Genomic DNA, 19711 nt, shown 5'->3' with positions numbered 1-19711 from the left:
GACTGAGCCACCCAAGCACCCCAAGTCTGACAGATGTCTTAAATAGCTACCAAGAAGCTCGACTGACTGAGGGCTGGGTGCAAACCTGTTGTACTGTCAGGTTCTTTGAAAAATACAAGTGTCTCTTACGGCCGGTGGATGACTCACAACTAAGCCTAAATGAATTCACTGGGTGTTGGTAGTTGGAGCCAAACTTGGTGTTGGTAGTTGGATACCACAGATACTATAGCATGGCCACAGCTCACTGAATAGATGGCTTGTTTCCTTTGCCAAGCCAGCCTTGGATACTGGCTGCCAGGCTCGTGTTGTGTCACATCTAGACGTCAGGGGTTTTGTAGGAGCAGATCAGACGAGGCAATATCAGACAGTTACTGCTGACAGATACTTCTGTTAAAAAGTGGTTTCAGATCCATGGTCACATGGCTTATCTTGGGACTCGTGAGCCCCACGGTGTTTTTGGCCTCCTGTTTTGTTAAGAGTCTGATTACAAGTGGTATTGCACACTGTTGTGGTTTATCGGTTTTTAGGGCTCTTTTTGCTCAATTACCCTGAAATGGTGAAGTCTGGAGCTCTACCTTGATAGGACAGAGGCTGTTTGGTTAGTTTTGATATCAGTCTGTGTGAACCAGTGGTCCCAAACTCAAATGTCTACAAGAACCAGGTAAGAAATATGAACGTGGAAATACAGCTTTCTGTGAACAATTGGAAGTCATGAGACCTGGGGCCATCTTGGAGAGAATGGGTCTTGTCTCAAGGCCTTGAAGTTCAGATGCAAAATGAACCTTATCTGGTCCAAGAAAACCCTGTGGGGCTGGATCTAATCCTAAGGCTACCAGTTTGTGATTCTTGGGCTATGAATCCGCTAACTTCAGCTGTCATTGACGTGCTTGCTCAGCTTCAGAGAGGTCACATTTTCTGGATATCAGCCCTTTGTAATTTGGTTAAGTAGATTTTAGCTCTTTCCCTTAGTTATGAGACTATCACTGGGATAAGTGGGCCACCCTAACTTTTACTCACAAATTGGAAATACTTCAAAAGAAATCACGTCCTCATGAATATCAGTCCTTTGGTGCAGGGCCTCTGGAGACTGAATCAACTTAGAGAAGCAACTCGTTCAAAACAGCTCTGAGTATTTTACATCATTAGAACGCTTTGCGTCACTAAAAATAAGGGCCCGCCAAGCATTTGAAACTCACACTCTTGCGTTGCAAGATGTCTGCTCCATATATTCATTCCTCTTTGCCTTTTCTCTGAGTTAAGCTGGCTTGGGTTTAGGGACCAGAGTGGTTTCTGAAACGGAACAAGCTCGTGTTCACTCTTTCCCTCCCCTTCCAGGCCTCCCCACACTCTTCATTTCTGTCTCCCTGCTTCCCCCCACTGCTTCCCCATCCCCACCCTGAAGGAACAAAGAAACCAGTGAATTCATTTAGGCTTAGTTGTGAGTCATCCACCGGCCTTAAGAGACACTTGTGTTTTTCAAAGAACCTGACATTACAACAGCAAATAGGACAAATTTTAGCCAAACGTCTGCTTCTCTCTAATGAGACCGTTTGTTGTTAACTGGATAATTTGGGGCTGGGGAGCCTCCCAGGCACCCCAGAGATAACACCTCCTGCAGCCTCGCTTCGGCTAAGATCTGCTGGACCAGCACCAGCCACTGAGCATGGAGGTGGGTGTTCAACTTTATCCTTCTTTATTTACATCATTCAAACTCCTGTCAGTGCCCGTGAAAATTCCTGCAAATGTGTTTTTGTAAGGGATGGCTGGTACCCAGCTTCCCTGTGTCTGGCCAGTGGGAGAGATATAGGGATTTAAATATTCCTTCAGCAAAGCCACTCAGTGAACACTGTGCTAAAATTGTTCTCTTTTGGGGCACCTGGGTGGCTCAGTCAGTTAAGCGTCTGACTTTGGCTCAGGTCATGATCTCGCGGTTCACGAGTTCCAGCTCAGCGCCTGGAGCCTGCTTCGGATTCTGTGTCTCCCTCTCTCTCTGCCCCTTGCCCGGCTCGCACTCTCTTTCTGTCTCTCAAAAATGAATAAACGTTAAAAAAATTTTCTTTAACTGCTCTTTTGATAGTGCTTTCTCCCCAGAGTACTGTCTCAACTTATTCCTTTTAGTGAGACTTCATAGAGGAATAGTCCCCAATTCTTCCTCTACTTCTTAACAGCAATTTATTCCTGAACCCCTTACAATTTGGCTTCTGTCTCTACTCACGTTACATCACAAGGAACCATTCTTCCTTCTTTTTCTTGCTCACTTCCCAGTCCTTGACTGATACCTTGACCCCCAAGTTTTACCTCAGGCATCACTTCTTTCAGAAAGCCTTCCTTGATTGACTTCCTCCTCCAGGACTGATTTATGTACTTGTCCTACGAACTTCTCGTAGCACCCCATACTTTCCTGCTTTTGCATTTATACTATATTTTAATTAGTGCCTTCCCCCTCCCCTTACTGTAGGCTCTGTGAGGATAGGCACCATGGTTGTTTTATTTACGCCATTTGCCTTGTAAATGTTCAGTGAATGTTCGCAGATGGAAGAACTGTATAAATGAAGACAGCGTCTGAACACTGCCATCTGTGGCTTCCTCCAAAGCAGGCAGTGAACCCTGGTTTCCTCCATCAACCTTTGGTTCTCTCCTGGTCCCTTGGACCTCCACGTAGTAGATGCAGAGGGATTGTTAGAGGCTGTCCATAAAAGTGACATCTGACTCTGAGGAAGAAATGGAAAGGAAATCCTGACCATTTATATGCAGCTGCTTCATGACCAGGCAGTAACTCTGTATTGCTCATATTGAACACATGATGGCTACCTGTTGATGACACCAAGGGAGCAGATGAGTTTTGAGGGTTCTGACCCCTAACAGAAGAGGACACATTGCTTAGGGATCCAGGCAAACGGGCGGTAATGATTTTATCATGACCATGGGGCGGGGTGGGGGGGAATCTTGAATATCTGTTCGGAGAGAAACATAAACTAATGGTTCGGGGAGCTGATAAGTATGATACTACTGATAAGTAGGCAGTACTGTACTTTCAGGACCATTTAAGGAATTTTCCAGATAATTTTAACTCTATGCAATTGTGCCTTACTGATTTTAGGACCCAACTTCCCTCCTCTTACCTCTGAAAACATGACTCTGCTATGTTGACAGCATTACGTCTGCTCTGTAGATGTCTATGTTGCAAAGGGCTTTCTAGAGCCTTTAGGAACGATGTGAAATCTTGATCACATGCATCTTCTTGTGTGCCTTGAAACTGGATGGCAACCGTTGCTGTGGGTGGAAGGATGATGAAAAAGGACAACTTTATTAGGCAGGATTTAGTGAGAGAAAAAGTAGGTTCATATCTCTATTACAGAATTGTGTGATCAGTCTGCTTTGTAAAAAAAAAAAAAAAAACCCACAATAATAATATAATAGTACTGTTCTATAGCCTTTTAGTGGAGAGGAGATATTCAATGCAGTCTGTTTTAGAAATATCTTCATCAAAATCTCTGGCTTTTTCGAAGCAGAAGCACTTCCCGGAAGAGCCCTGGTCACATGGGAAACTGACTTGACAGAAAACACACAAGCATATCCCCACATTGGTTGCCCTGCTCAGACCTCAGGTTCAGAGTCGTGAAATGGAACTCCTCTCCTTCCCCCTTGCCACGCCTCTTCCTCTCTGGACTCCCCCTCTTCTATTGTCCGACTCCCTCTTCCGCCAAGTGAGCCGGGCTCAGAGCCTCCCAGTCAGCTTTGCCGTCTGTCCTCTCTTTCTGCTCTGGCCCCCTCTTCTGTTGCAGCATATGGTATGCTTGTGTTATGATAAAATTGTGGGTGCTCTGCTCAGTCAGAGACACTATAGCATAGAAAAAAGTAGCATAGAATGAGGGCAGAGGACCCACATTCTAGTCTCAGTTCATGCTCAGTCCTAGCTAAGTGACCTTGGTCCAGCCACTTCATTTCTCTGAGCATCTGTATCCTTGTCAGAAGCAGATGGAACCAGTAATACCCAAGATTCCTTCCTTATAGGATTGTTCTGAGGGTCAGCGGCCATGTATGCAAAAACATTTCAAGAACTAGAAAACACCATGTTGCTGAGGTGTGGTAAGACTGAGATATGTTCTGCAATGTGCCTAAGTACATAATACTTAGCCTGTAGCAGGTGCCTGACAAATTATACTTGGTAACTGAGACACAAATTTTTTTTCAGTTTATATATTTATTGAGAGAGAGAGAAAGAGAGCACAAGCAGGGGAGGGGAGAGAAATGGAGAGACAGAATCCTGAGCAGGTTCAAAGCCATCAGCACAGAGCCTGATGCAGGGTTCCAACTCATGAACTGTGAGATCATGACCTGAGCCAAGGTCAAGAGTCCGACGCATAACCAACTGTGCCACCCAGGTGTCCCCAAACTCGATAATATTAAGACAGCAGAATTTAAACATGTATATCATTTGGTTCTAAACTGGGCTGCCTTGTTCAGAATTGGGGCGATGGCCAAGTGGAATATTGTTTCCTTCCTCTGGTCCAGATAACAGGATATTCGGGACACCCAAGGTTCTGCCTTTTCATTTCACAGGTCAGTCTCATCCCTTAAGAAAACAGATGGCAAAATTAAGTACATATTGTGCAACAGTGGATCCCAGACTGGCTTTAGAACAGCATATTATAAACGCAAACAGCCTCTGAGGGGAAGTGCGCTTCGTTCCTGAGAGACCGGCTTAATAGAACGTTTATTGCCCAAGAGAAGTTCATGCGTTGAGTAGAGAGGTGCCTGGGATTCCCATCTGGGATTTATTAGTATATACATTCAGGGGGCCCAGTGCCGGATGTTAGTTCTTAACCTAAAGGAAACAAAACTCCCATTCTGAGGCTGGCCGGGTTGCCTCTCTTTGAAAGTGGGCAGCTGCTGCTGGTACCTCTCTGGCCCTGGAAATCCCACCAACTGAAATGGAATTGTGTCCAATCCATCTTATTAATGGTTCCTAGGACAAACACATTGGGCTTGATAGGTGACTGGTAAGGAAGGCTGCCTCTGCGAAGACCAGCACGACCCATTATTTGCAGCCTAAACTCCAGTGGCTTCTACTGGGGGTGTTTGCTTCTGCTCCTCACGCTGTTTATGGGGATGTTAAAAGGAAGTGCGTCCATTCTCTGCATGTTGTAAAACAGAAGGTTTGCAGCTGTCAGAGTTATTTTCCCCTTGGCTCTTTATCTGATGGCCTTTTTTGTAAACCTGATAGATTTATGGATCGTTTCAAATTCCTGGCACCGGCTCTTCAGATGTAATGCAAATTTCTTTTCTTGTTTCTTTCTTTGAAGATAACAGATATTTATGTACACATTTCCTCGTGATGTACCTCTGAGGCAAGGGGAAATTAAAATTGTCCTTACGTGTTGTCATAATTCAATATTATGAAATGATTAAATGATTATTAGTGATATCGTGCCTTCCAAGCGTCTGTGTTCTGCTCTCTGGAAAGGAGGGGGGAAAAAAACCCTCGAGGTATAATCTTGTGTTTTAAATAGCTTACAAATCTGGTTCAGAAGACAACTAACATCAAGATTATCAACTTTAGGGGCGCCTGGGTGGCTCAGTCAGTTAAGCATCCGGTTTCGGCTCAGTCATGATCTCGAGGTTCATGAGTTCAAACCTTGAGTCAGGCTCTCTACTGTCAGTGCAGAGCCAGCTTCGAATCTTCTGTCCCCTCTCTTTCTCTCCGCCCCTCCCCCTGCTTACTCTCACTTTCTCTCCCTCAAAAACAAACAAACAAACAAACAAACAAACATTGAAAAAAAAGATTATCCACTTTATAATAGAAGTTCACTCTGGAAGCATAAGTTCACGGTAAACTTCAGTAGGCTTTATGGAGGAACTGAGACCAGAGCAGGGTTTGGGGATGGGTTTAAAAAAAAAAAAAAAGGGATGTAACATAGCAGCTGCTCCCACAAGGTGGCTTGTGGTTGCACAAAGTGTCATGGTTCGCTGTAATAGTTGTTTCCAGTAATTTCCAGTTAGTGAAAACAAGTGTCAGAGTTTCTGAATGAGTCCTTCTCAAGTCATTCATATCTGCTTGGGGGGAAGCAGGGGGGTGCACATTCGTGGTTCGGCCCCAGTGCTGTCATTCAGCCGTACTTCACTGCCTTTGCTTGCTTTGGAAGAGAGAGGTGGGTGTTCAGCTGGCATCCCGGGTGCCTTCGCCTACAGCCTGCTTATCTCTGTGTCTCCATGTGGGTGTGGGGGGCTGAGGTGGCCAGGTACTTGTGGCAGGTAGAGGTTGTTGTATTTCCAACCTCTGGACATTTGAAGTTTCTATGCCTGGTCTCATTTAAGGGAAATCAGCTTGAAATCTGTTCGATTATACTAGCTGGACATGATAGTTGGACCCACCACTGTAGGAATGGAGGGAAAAAAGGCCTATTCAGGAAACGTTCTGATGATGGGACTTAGTGAGATTAGAAATAAAGGGAGACAGAGCAGCCTAAGTCAGAGGCCATCATAGGATTCTAGCCACCATTGCCTAAGTGAGAAATAATTTAATATCATGAAGAAGATCAAGATGGTGTGTGTGTGTGTGTGTGTGTGTGTGCGTGTGTGTGTGTGTGTGTGATGGTGGTGGGGGTTGTTGGTGGGGTCTATCTTTGCCTTCAGATGGACGGATGCTCCTGGACAGGGTGAGCCTAAGGAGCCATCCACGCAGACAAGCCCTCATGGCAGCTGCAAACATGTGGGCTGGAGCAAAGTTTCCCAACATGCTTCACTCTTAGTGCCTCTAGTTTTTTCACATCATTTTCTTGGACACAAGGAACACCTAACCATTTCATTTCTTAAGTGCTTAAGTCTAATAACTTAATGCATATTTCTGTGCTAATAATTTTATAGCTATGTGGAAGATAGAATATGTATAAGTCGAAAGATAAAAAATAATGTTTTGGCAGTGCCTGGGTGGCTCAGTCTATTGAGCATCCAACTCTTGATTTTGGCTCAGGCCATGCTCTCATGGTCATGAGATCGAGTCCTGCATCGGGCTCCACACTGAGTTTGGAGCCTGCTTGGGATTCTGTCTGTCTCTTTCTCTCAATCTGCCCCTCCCCCCCTCCCCCCTGCACACACACTCCCTCTTTGAAAATAAATAAACATTTTTTAAAAATAATGTTTTTCTTTCATTCTTCATTAGTTACTAATGGAATGTGTATACCTGTTGGGCCTTGCATGGTTCAGACAAGGCCCAGTTGGGAGACATGATGATTTGAACAGGAAAGCTTAGCATAAATAAATACAAATTACCAATATAGTAGGCAGCTCCTCCTTACACATAGGCAGCTCCTATGTGTAATAAGGGAATAGCATTCAGTCTTAAAAAAGGAAGGATATTCTGACACAAGCTATAACATGGGTGCACCTTTGGGACATTATGTCAAGTAAAATAGGCCAATCACAAAAAAAGACAAATACTCTGTAAGTTCACTTGTATGAAACATCTACAGTAGTGGGATCAGAGACAGAAAGTAGAATGGTGGTTGCTGGGGACTGAGGGGGGAGGAGAATGGAAAGTCAGTGTTTAATGGGTACAGACTTTGGGTTTTGCAAGATGAAGGGTTCTGTAGATGGATGATGGTAAGGATTGCACAACGATGTAACTGTACTTTGTACAGTTGAACTATACGCTTAAGAATGAGGAAGATGGCAAATTTTACGTGATGTGTATTTTACTGCAATTAAAACCAATAATAAAAAAGAAAACAACTTAAATAACATATATATTTTAAGTTTATTTATTTTGAGAGAGACAGAGGGCAAGTGGTGGAGGAGCAGAGACAGAGGGAGACAGAGAATCCCAAGCAGGCTCCACGCTGCCCACGCAGAGCCAGATGTGGGGCTTGAACTCAGTGAAACAATGAGATCACATCCTGAGCCAAAACCAAGATTCAGATGCTTAACCAACTGAGCCAGTATAAGAAATATTAAGTTTGATGAGGATAGGCTATCTACCAACTAAAGACAATTGTAAAAAATGGAGGAATAGCTAATATAAGGAGCGACCACTTACCATGGGTTCAAGATAGAGCACCACCCTTGAGCTTCCCCATCTTCTATGTCACACCTTGAGGTTGGCTAGCCATGGCTCCTTGGATGGGAGAGAAGTCCCTGTAGTGTTGTGCTGATAGAACTTGCTGGAAATCTACCCACTAGGAAGGAAATCTGTTTATGTGGGGAGGCTTTTCACAAGAGCACACTGGAACCAGGAAGGAAAAGTTTTTCTTCCCGTAAATTCTCTGCAGTGCACCCTACCGAGAAAGCTAAGAATTGTATTAGCTGGCAAAAGAAAAAAAGTGTTTATGGGGCGCCTGGGTGACTCGGTTAAATGTCTGACTTCGGCTCAGGTGATGATCTCACAGTTCGTGGGTTTGAGCCCCGCATCAGGCTCTGTGCTGACAGCTCAGAGCCTGGAGCCTGCTTCAGACTCTGTGTCTCCTTCTCTCCCTGCCCCTCCCCTGCTTGCAGTCTGCTTCTCTCTCTCAAAAATAAATAAATGTAAAAAAAAAAAAAGAAAAAAGAAAAAAAAGTGTTCAAAGTCCTGTCTTTATTTTCTCAGAGCAGGTGATGAAGGGTGAATTTGGGGCTGTCAGGCAATAAACTGAGCCCTGGCCACCTCACAGCTTCTCAAATCTTGAAATCAGATTGGATCCCACTACCCTAATTTCCTGTCTTATGTACTTTTTCGTATAATACTTGCTTTTTATCACAGCAACTGCCAACAACCTAGCTTTTCAGAGAAATGATGTCATTAAAAGAAATGTAGCACAGTCTAATGTTACACTGCAAACTTGCCTGAAGTAGTTCATACAGTTTCTGAGAGATGTTGAATGATGCTTTGTTTTCCTCAAAAATTTAAAATATCCTGCAACAGCCCCATGAGCTTGCTGTAGTGCCATCAGCAGCATAGCACACAATTTGGGGACCTCAGGGCCAGAACTATGAGTCTGTTTCAGGGCACCTAGGTGGCTTAGTCAGTTAAGCGTCCGACTTCGGCTCAAGTCATGATCTCACGGTTCGTGAGTTTGAGACCCATGTCAGGCTCTATGCTGACAGCTCGGATTCTGTGTCTCCCTCTCTCTCTGCTCTTTCCTGGCTCACGTTCTGTCTCTCTCTCTCTTTCTCAAAACTAAACATTAAAAAAATGTATGAGTCTGTTTCAACAATTCTGACCACACCACTGTAACACATGAGAATCTAAGGTGCCAGTTTGGTTAAATACGGGAGAGTCATATGTAAAGTCAAAACTGTCTGGGGTCATATTATTTTTGAAAACCTCTTAGGAAATTACCAGATTGGAGAATAGCAGATCACTTTCCAGTAAGTATAAGACTTACTCTCTAAGTGTTTCCTCTACCATTGGAGTGGGCTGCTGTTTCTGTGGGACTAGATGAAATTGTGGCTTGTCTTTGGAGGCACTTGTATACGAAAAAAATACACAGCCTGAAATACAACATTCACCATCCGTGCAGGAGAGGCTCACAGTGTGGGGAGGCCATAGAGAGACAAGAGGCAGGGGGGGACCAACCAATTCCCAGCTCTGTCTCAGGCTTGCTCTGCAGCATAAAATCATTAAATGAATGGCAGTGGATACAATATTTGGATTGTTATGTTTTTTCTCTTTCTGTTTTGGGCTGGTTGTAGGTAGTTGAAGTCGAGAAGGTAAAATGGCGTATGATGGGACTTGGCTGAATTCAGTGGTAAAAATTCCGGTGAAGTAGATTGCAGATGAAGAAAGTTACAAGTTTTAGCTCTCTTCTGTTTCTGCTGGGAAATGTATGGGCTTAATAAGACTTTTTATTCGGTAGGCAGGCACCCTGTTTGTATTAGCAGTTTCTCAGAAAATACATTTGTTTCGGTGATGTCTCCGACTTGGTGAATCATAATGATTAGACATGTTTCTATATTTCTTCTTTAAGGAGAAGCTGAAAGGCTTTAGTTGTGTAACCTGACCTGTTCAAATGGAAAAACTGATCCTTTCAGTCTTACTTGCAAAACAGTCTCCCCTTCCCCACTGAAACGCTGTTTGGATAAGTTCTCCTTTGGTTCGTATTTTTACCACCTGCTGAGTTGATCTCTTGGGTTTCAGCCTTGGCTACATTCACCTGGCAAGCCTGTCCTGCCCTGTACCTCTGCCTTCCAGGGTTTTCTGTCTCTAACATAGTGACCAGTGGGCACAAAAGTGATTGAACAGCCACTCTACCCGGGTCAGAAACTCCATGTAAAAATCAAATTATGCCAACTTGGAGAGGATTCAACTTTCAAATGGATCTCAGGGCAGGGGTCTGCGGTGCAGATTTCACATAGGAAGCATTCCTTTCGTTTCCGTGTGGATTTCACATTTTATTCAGAAACCGGAATAAAGCTTCTTAACTGCTCAGGCGCCAGCAAGGAGGGCCTGTTGACCCAACCTGTCTTGGCATCGTTTTGTACGGCCTTGGAGTGAGCACACAGGGGAGAGAAGACGTGGTCACTGCCACCATGTCCTCCAGAGCTTCCTTCTTCTGAATTCTTCACCATAACCAACAACAGATGTGTGGCAGGCACTGGAAAGCTGTGTAACCATCTGACCTTGCCTTCAACTGCAGCCCCCTGGCCAGTACGAGGGGGATCTCCCCTGGGTTGTTAAAAAAGACAATCGAGTTAAAAAATCTGTGTTCATCTCATTACAAAATTACATCCTTGCCGGAAGGTGTAAAGTCAGTGCTTCGCGTGGCCGCCAGGTAACAATCCCTGCTCTGGAATTTCAGTTTATGATAAGGAGGAGACCCCTAGGGGTCAGAAAGGAGAGGAGGCTGTCTCTTTGAGGAGGGAGTCTGAATAGAGGTCAGCAAGGACAGCCTGGTTGAATGCTTGCTGCCTGGGATGGGGGTAAGAGATTGCTTCACCAGCCGGGTCGAGGACTAGAGGAGTGAGCTCTGAGGTTCCCTCCTAACCGGAGTTTCTGGGACTATGGTTGTGGATCACTTTTTCCTCCTGCTGCTTTTCCGGAGGAAAGGCAGGCATTGGTGGGTCAGATGGGACACGGTGACTTCCAGGCTCAGTCTCAGTCCTGCCTTGCTTCTTCCTGGTGCATCCCTTCAGGAACCTCCCTCATGTTATCCCAGTGTTGACCCCATTAGACTGGGCACGGGAAGGAAGTCCAGTCCTTTTATGTTCATGTTCTGTCGCTGGACCATGCGCATCAAGTTGCCATATCTGTCTGGAATGTCTGTGGGGCCGGCACTTAGGACGTCCAAATACATGTTCTGCAACCTAAAACAACCTGGCCTCATTCTTGAAAGTATTCGGGAAAGGGTCGAAGGGGGATTTTAGAACTTTCAGTGCTTCATCCAATTCTTGCCTCATTTCACTATTGTTTCTCCTCTGTTAAATAAGTGGCATTAACCCCATTTTACAGATGTGGAAACACAGGCTCAGAGAGGTTAAATGGCTTGTCCATTCTTCGAAGGAAAGTAAGAGGACAAGGAAGAGGAAAAAACATCCTAATGCACAGGAGGCAGTGCTTCCTAGCTTTAAGGTCATCAGGTGCCATTCTCCTGTATCAAGTCTGGTATTCTTTTCCCTGCTCCGGCAGCCCCGCATGCCAGCAGGTTTAGTTAGGGTCCTGAGCGAACTTTTATTTAAAAACAAAAAGGGGCGCCTGGGTGGCTCAGTCGGTTAGACGTCTGACTTCTGCTCAGGTCATGATCTCATCTTGGTGAGTTCAAGCCCCACGTCAGACTCTGTGCTGACAGTTCAGAGCCTGGAGCCTGCTTCGGATTCTGTGTCTCCCTCTCTCTGCCATCCCCCACTGTACTCTGTCTCTCTCCATCTCTCAAAAATGAATAAAAACATTTAAAAACATTTTTTTAATTGTAGTAGTTTCATGTAACTGAATAAATAGAAGCTATTGAACGTATAGCTTATTTAAAGCACTGACCATCAGGAATGGAGTAACTTTCATGGGAGGCTGTGGTCTAAGCATTCAGACGGAGCGATTTGAGCAGTCTGTGCTCGCATCCTGGTCAGTTCGAACTCTGGAAGTCTCCCAGTAGAGCGGCCTTTGAGTTATTCTGCAAAATAAAGGATTTGAATTTCACATGTGTAGTTTCATAGAATGGGAAAGTCTAGTGAGAGGACACAGGGAGCATAGACTGCATTTACTGAGGTCCGAAGAACACGACTACTTAGTTTTGTAATCTTGAGCAAGGCATAGAGTTCTTTAATGACATATCTGTAAAATGGGTATGATGACCCAAGGGGGCTGAGAAGTCTGAATAAAATCTTTTTTTTTTTTTTTTTAAATAAAATCTATATAGGGGCGCCTGGGTGGCTCAGTCAGTTTCATGTCTGACCCTGGGATTTGGCTCAGGTCATGATCTCATGGTTTGTGAGTTCAAGCCCCTCCTCAGGCTCTGAGCTGGCAGAGCCAGCTTGGGATTGGAGCCTGCTTGGGATTCTCATTCTCTATCTCTCTCTCTCCTTCAAAATGATTGAATAAACCTGCAATAAAATCTATGTAAATGCAAGGCATTATCGTTAAGTATTATGAAAGAAAGACCATGCATCATACCTTCTTCAGATAATATTTTCAGGCCTGATTTTGAGTGTATGTGTATTTAGGCATCTGCTAAACACTTTTTTAGCAAGGAAGGAAGATTCCTTAGAAGAAAAGTAACACAGACAATGAAAGCTGAGGTAACAAGTGTATCCCAGATGTGCTGTTGTCTCCCAGTGTGTCCACCTCAGATGTCATAACTTCTTTCCATCCCTTCAGAATTGTCCACTCACGCTCAGAGCATTAGTGAGGATGTGGGATTTGCTGAAAGTGTCACAGCAGGAGAATGAGAGGGTTTACCCATAGCACACTTTAAACTCCCAGGCAGGGCCCTGGGAGGGAGCTTCCCCCCTCTTCCATGGTCACACTGAATCCCAGCAGTTTTCCTTTTTTCTTTTCTTTTTTTTTTAAATAAAGTTTATTTATTTTGAGGGGGGGAGAGGCAGAGGGACAGAGGGAAAGAGAATGTCAAGCAGGCTCTGAGCGGTCAGTGAAGAGCCCTACATGGGGCTCGAACCCACAAACCGTGAGATCATGACCTGAGCTGTTATCGAGTCACATGTTTAATTGTCTGAGCCACCCAGGCGCCCCTCAGCAGTTTTTTCTTGATGTACAGCAGTGCTTTGCCCCACTCCGAAGTCCCCAACCTCATCCCAGTACCCAGCAATGCATAAGCATCAGGCTCTTTCTCCACCTGAGAAGATACATAAGTGACCTCCACTATCAATGGAGAGCCCCCTTCTCCATTTCTGGTAAATAAAAAAAAAAAAATGTGTTTTTAAGTTTGTTTATTTTTGAGAGAGAGAGAGAGCATAAGCAGGGAGTAGCAGAGAGAGAGGGTGACAGAGGATCCAAAGCGGGCTCCGCGGTAAAGCAGTGAGCCCGATGTGGGGCTTGAACCTATGCACCATGAGATCATGACCTGAGCCAAAGTTGGACACTCAACCGACTGAGCCACTCAGGTGCCTCCTAAATAAATATTTTCTTAAGGAACAGAGAGCAGGGCCAGGGTGGGAAGAGGAGAGGGCTGTGGGGAGAGACCCATTTAACCTCAGCCCTTTTTTTGAAGGTAAAATACAGAAATGTCTGGGAAGGATAACAAGGATGCAAAGCCTGTGGCCTCAACCAGGTGAGCCCAAGAACTCAGATCTTCAACACTTGTGAGGAGAGAGGCTGAAAGGCAGCTGTATGCGTAGAGCATGGCAGTCTTCCAGACACTTTCAAGAGTGTAGATGCAATCATACAGCAGGAGTTGAGGAGAGCCTCAAAGTCAAGTAGCAGAAAGCCACTTTTTATACTAAGTAAACAACTTTTTCTTTTCTGCCTTAAAATGTCCTGTGTACAGGTTCAGTCTCCTGTCAGCAGTTTAGAAATAAAAAATACTAGGGACGCCTGGGTGGCTTAGTTGGCTAAGCGTCCAACTTCAGCTCGGGTCATGATCTCGAGGTCCGTGGATTCGAGCTTTGCTGACAGCTTGGAGCCCGGAGCCTGCTTCAGAATCGGTGTCTCCCTCTCTCTCTCTCGTTCTGCCCCTCCCCTGCTTGTGCTCTCTCTTTCTTTCTCAAAAATAAATACACATTAAAAACAAAAAAAACCTATTTAATACAATAGATGTCCTTATAATGTGGGGTTTTTGCGTCCTGAAAGTGTAGGTATATGACTAATTTATACAGATGCTTAGTATTTTTCACTGCAGAGAATGTACAGCATTGTTGACTATGAGCAGATACTTCCTGAGTAAGTCTCTCTTCTCTTCTTGATTCTGCTGGTCTTGTCCTTTGTGAGTCTGAAAACTTGCTGACCTTGTTGTTCTTAGCATACATCTGGACAGCTGTAAGCAAAAGGCCCCAAAGCCCAGGCTTTCTTTCTTTTTTGTAAAACAGCTTTGTTGAAGTATAATTTAAGAGGAGAATTTTCAGACTGTCTGGGTGGCTCAGTCGGTTCAGCGTCCAACTCTTGATTTTGGCCCAGGTCATGATCTCATAGTTCATGAGTTGGAGCCCCACATGGAGCTATGTGTTGACAAAACGGAGCCTGCTTGGGATTCTCTCTCTCTCTCTCTCTCTCTCTCTCTCACTCCCTCTCTCTGCCCCTCCCCTGCTCATGCTCTCTCTCAAAAATAAATAGACTTAAAAAAAAAAGATTTTTCTGCTGCCCTGTGATAAAATTCAGTTAAGAGAGTGTTCATAAACCTTCCTTAAAATCAAGGTCACTTGAAAGGCTGAGTTGTTTAGATCTGTGTTCAAGATTGCCAAAATTATACCAGTAAGCTCCACATGGGCAGAGTCCGTTCACATGTGATACATATACGTATTTGATAATGCCCGGATGAATAGAAAAACACCCAGAATCCTAGTCAGTATGTTAAGTCTCCCATCTTGACACAGAAGGCGGAAGATCCACTACTGGACACGAGCAGAAGGTCCACACCGTGTGTGTAAGTGCAGTTTGGTTTTAAGTGACAAGGGTTGCCAACTTAATTGCTGTTTTGTATCAGGTGGTCTATAATGATTGTTGGTGTGACCTCTAAGCATGTTGCAGGACTAAAGCATCCTGGAATATTTATTTTTTAATTTTTTTAAATGTTTATTTATTTTGAGAGAGAGAGAGAGAGCATGAGCAGAGGAGGGGCAGAGAGAGAGGGGACAGAGGATCCTAAGCGGGCTCTGTGCTGACAGCAGCAAGCCCCACGAGGTGCTACAACTCAGGGACCTGGAGATCATGATCTGAGCCCACATCTGACACTCAAGCAACTGAGCCACCCAGGTGCCCCTGTTGGAATATTTCTTAAACATCCAAGAGTGAACACATTCCACAGGAGGTAAATCATCGTGAGTACTGGAGCATTATTCTCTGGGGGCTGAACAGGGACTAATCCCCTTTTGAATAAAAGCAGAGCAAAATCAAGATGAAGTGACTGACCGAGCATATATGGGAAGTGACAGGGAAGTCCCAGAGAATCTGCTGTCCTTTGGCTTCACTTGTGGCATGGGGGGATGGGGCAGTGCACTTTGCCCAAGATTATGCTGGTGACTGAGGGGCGTCCTTGTCCCCATACAGTCTTTTAAAGTTTCTTTTTATTTTATTTTAATTTTTTTTTAACGTTTATTTATTTTTGAGACAGAGAGAGAGCATGAACGGGGGAGGGTCAGAGAGAGAGGGAGACACAGAATCTGAAACAGGCTCCAGGCTCTGAGCTGTCAGCACAGAGCTTGATGCGGGGCTCGAACTCACAAACTGCGAGATCCTGACCTGAGCTGAAGTCAGATGCCTAACCGACTGAGCCACTCAGGTGCCCCAAGTTTCTTTTTTTTTTTTTTTTAATTTATTTTGAGACAGAGATAGAGAGTGAGCAGGGGAGGGGCAGAGAGAGACAGAGAATTCCAAGCAGGCTCTGCGCTGTCAGCACAGAGCCCAACTAAGTGCTCAAAGCCATGAACCCATGAGATCGTGACCTGAGCTGAAATCAAGAGCCCAGTTGCTCAACCGACTGAGCCACCCAGGTGCCCCTACAGTCTTTTAAAATATGCTGCATGTTACTTACTCTTGAGTTAAATCTGGACGTTCTTCCCCAAGGTGACTGCCGGATTGCATTTAAATGCTAAACAAGTTTTCTTCCAGGTTTCCTGAGGATGGGGGTGGGGGAGCCACTGTTCAAAGATGGAGCTGCTACAGTGACTCTGAATTGAATTACGAGGCTGACGTGGCTGCCCTTGGACTGTTCATTCAGCAGCCCTTCTTCTCCTTGGCTAACCTGAGCAGGGCTGCAGGCCTGTTTGTGAAGCCGGTGTAAAAACAAGCAGAACATCAAGGGCATGTATTTTAACGCGTCTCATGTGGTTTGTACGTAACTGGACTTGCAAAAGGAGATTTAATAATTCTTATGAGGGCACTTTCTGCAAGAAGAGGCTGAAAATGAGCCCTGCCTGCAGGGGATTGGGCCCGGAATTTGGGTTGTCTGAGTCTGCGTAACCATCACCTTGAAAAAGGTGGCACACCTTAGTCCAGTTATAGATGAATGGGAGCTGTCTTATCCGTGTGGCGCACAGCCCTGATGAGATCCTGTAGGGCCCCTGGTGGACATCTGCAGACATCAGGGCTGTGGTGAGGGAGGGGGAGGACCAATGATGTGTGTGCCAACAAGGGCTTCCAGAATGATTCCTCAGACAGGCCAGGAAAGGTCACTTCTTACTGGTGGGGGGAGCATTTCTTTGGGATCAAAATGGTCACATCTCCTCCATTAAGTTTGAGGTTGCCGAGTGAAGGTCCACATCTTTGCAGCTCCTGACTGAGAATGTATGGCAGAGGGGACCAGGCAGTGAACTGTGACTTTCGGAAGGATGCAGACCTTCAGGTGGTGAGGTCACTTTCCAGGAGAGGCTCCACAGCACTCATGTTATCCAAATGTTTCTCCTCTTCTCTGGATTGGCTGTCTTTCTGTCATCATCCTGCCCTTTCAGTGAAATGGAGATAAAAGTCTGCTTAGGGTCTTAGCTATGTTAGAATCACTCAGCAATAGGAAGTGATTGGATATCTGGGCCTTATATTAATCCTTATAATCACCTTTACTGCTTGTGACTTGCATAAATGCTTTTTTCCTGTTCAAACCCAATATTGAAATAAAAAGTTCGAGCATCTTCTACAAAAATTTACTTTTAATGGTGCAATACTTTGTAATAATCTCTGTAGGACTTTATGCTTTTCAAATCACTTTTTGCTTGTATTACCTTATTATTTTTTTTAATGTTTTCTAATTTATTTTTGAGAGAGAGACAGAGCGTGAGCAGGGGAGGGGCAGAGAGAGAGGGAGACACAGAATCCGAAGCAGGCTCCAGGCTCTGAGCTGTCAGCACAGAGCCCCCGACGCAGGGCTTGAACTCACAAACTGTGAGATCATGTTCTGAGCCGAAGTCCAACGGCTAACCAACTGGGCCACCCAGGTGCCGCTTCTATTACCTTATTTAATACCAAACATAAATATGTCAAGTAAATACTATTTGTAATCCTCATTTTACATGTGAGGGAAGGGAGGCCCAAAGAGATTAATTTGCTGAAAGTCATTAAAAAATGATAAATTTTAATTCAGGCTCTTTAATTCCAGATCTTTTGTGTATTCTTTTCACCAAATTTGCCTTAGTGCCTACTCTTGTGTTTTTGCCCATATAAAAATGGGAAATGAGGAAAAAGAAAGCAGCTGGAGAAGAAACTTATTAAAAGAATATAACTTTTCTCAGAGTTCACCATCTTTCCGGTATGTTATTGGAGCATCTTTTGCCTTAGATTGGTGAGAAAACTAGTGCTCTGCAAAATACCTCCATTAAGACAGGTATCTCCATGTCAGCTCTAATGCACGACCCTCGGAAGGAAAAACCAAGGTTTCACCAAGTGAAGACGCCCACCTCTCAACCAATTGTAAGGAGCCAGTGGCCCAGACCAGGGGGCAGAACTGAGTTCTCCTCCCCATGCTCTGCCAGACTTTCTATTCTATCAGCATTTCCAAAGCCGGAATACCGGCCTCCCCCTTTGGCATTTGGAAAGAATTTATCCCGCTTTGTCGACAGTAGCGCGGGAAGGGAAGGGCGCTCTCCGTTCCGAGGACCATCCTTAGGGCTACCTTGTAATGGAGCTGCTCCTGCGCCCGAGCTGGGGTTTGAGTAAGAGTGCTCGCCCGGGTTATGCTGAGTAAGCCGCCTTGTCTGCTTTTCCAGTGCAAAGGTAAGGGGTGGAGGCCAACCCCACTTTCTTCAAAAGGCCCTGCTCTTGGGCTGGTGAGGTTGCCTGTGCCTGGTGAAACTGGTCCTTCCAGCCACATGGACCAAGGGCCACGTTACTTTCCCCGCAAAAGGAACGTACAAACCGGAGCAGCTTCAACATCCTTATTTCTTGGCATGTCAGACCCCAAGACAAGGAAAGTTAAATGGGCGCCGAAAAATGTAACCCAAAGATCCAGGGGTATTTCTGTGACCGTAAGTGCATTTCTTATTTCTGTGCAATTGCAGCGCGCGCTGAGATGAGCCTTGTTGCTTTAGTTGCACATGTATTTCACAGGCGTAGCCAGTCTCGGTCACGTTTGCCCACGGCGCCCCTCGGCCCTGCCTGTTCCGAGAGTCGGGCTGCGGTCCTGGCCTCCACCCCACCTGCGTGCGCCTGGGCCCCGCCAGCCGCGCCAGGTCGCCTCCGCCCTGCGACGGGCCGGGTCCGCGCGGCCCCGGGGGCGGACTCCCGCCGCCCAGCCGAGACGCGATTCGTCACTCTTGCAGAAGTTTCCCCCTGCAAAAATCCCTGCACCAGAACCAGCCCTCCGCCCCGGGGAGGTTTTGATTTTAGTGGCTCCCCTTCCTTTTATTTTCTGTCGTGAGCGGGGTTTTGGCCTCGGAGCAAACTTGAAGCTCGTCTGAGTACATGTCAGCGGTAATCGCCCCTGCAGCCGGTTACCCTGACACCATGCACTCCGAAGCAGAAGAATCCAAGGAAGGTATGGCTTTGATTTCTTGGGGGTTGGTGGGCGGGGGGAGCGGCCAAGTCCCGCGGAGGAATGTGGAGGAAAGGCGTAGTAGGGGAGCAGATGGGAGTTTTACAACGAGCGGTGGCTACTTTGTCGCAGCTCAGCTAGAGCTGACTATACAGAGCCCTGTACCCTGCTCACCCCGCAGCCCCAACGAGACAAGGAGAGGACGAGTCCGATCTAGCGCAGGCAGCCCACTAAAAGCTGCTTTGTAGATTTGTCTGGAAAGGAAACGGCCCCAGTATTGACTCCAAGAATGCAAAATGTGCTTTGAAAAGCGCTTGCCTGCCTGCATTAGGACTTCTTTGCAAGAGCCCGAACAGTTGAGGGACCCTTAAAAAGGGTTTCAGAAATTGGAAACTCCGTGTGTTTCCGGTTAAAAGGGGAAGCCGAGTGAGGGGAAGAAGTGAAAGATCTTCATTTAGGGAATAGGTTAGTTGTTGTTTTTTTCTTTTTTTTCTTTACTGACTTTTCAGTGGTGAATTCATTTTGTTGGGGGCTTAAGGGAGCCCAGAGATGTGAGGGGCGCCTTGTGCAGCTTGTAAACTGAGGAGTTTGTCTGTTTCTAACTTCACCCAGGCAAAGGCTTTCCTTTACTCCTAACAGAGAACGGGTGACAGGGCTGGAAAAGCTCCAACGAAAAC

General features: G+C 45.6%; 1 protein-coding gene across 5 annotated transcripts in view; it reads left to right on the top strand.

Annotated features, from left to right (window-relative positions):
• The window catches only part of TNFAIP8 (TNF alpha induced protein 8), a 133381-nt gene that overhangs the window by 76111 nt on the left and 37559 nt on the right, over nucleotides 1–19711 (top strand). The window contains exon 1 of one of the 5 annotated variants that reach the window (XM_086705707.1): nucleotides 18115–18277. The exons of 2 other annotated variants lie outside the window; for them this stretch is intronic. In XM_086705707.1, coding sequence (XP_086561833.1) covers nucleotides 18238–18277 — 40 coding nt within the window. In that variant the 5' untranslated portion in view covers nucleotides 18115–18237. Of the gene's footprint in view, nucleotides 1–18114; nucleotides 18278–18305; nucleotides 18529–18568; nucleotides 19038–19711 lie in introns of those variants that run through there. 2 more of the 5 variants (XM_086705706.1, XM_025924104.2) reach the window with 2 other exon arrangements.

The sequence above is a fragment of the Puma concolor genome, chromosome A1, assembly GCF_028749965.1.
Source record: "Puma concolor isolate L17-30 chromosome A1, mPumCon1.1.hap2, whole genome shotgun sequence".
In the NCBI taxonomy this organism is placed as follows: Eukaryota; Metazoa; Chordata; class Mammalia; order Carnivora; family Felidae; genus Puma; species Puma concolor.
The sequence above is the reverse complement of the archived record's forward strand: the minus strand, read 5'-3'. Positions and strand labels throughout refer to the sequence as shown.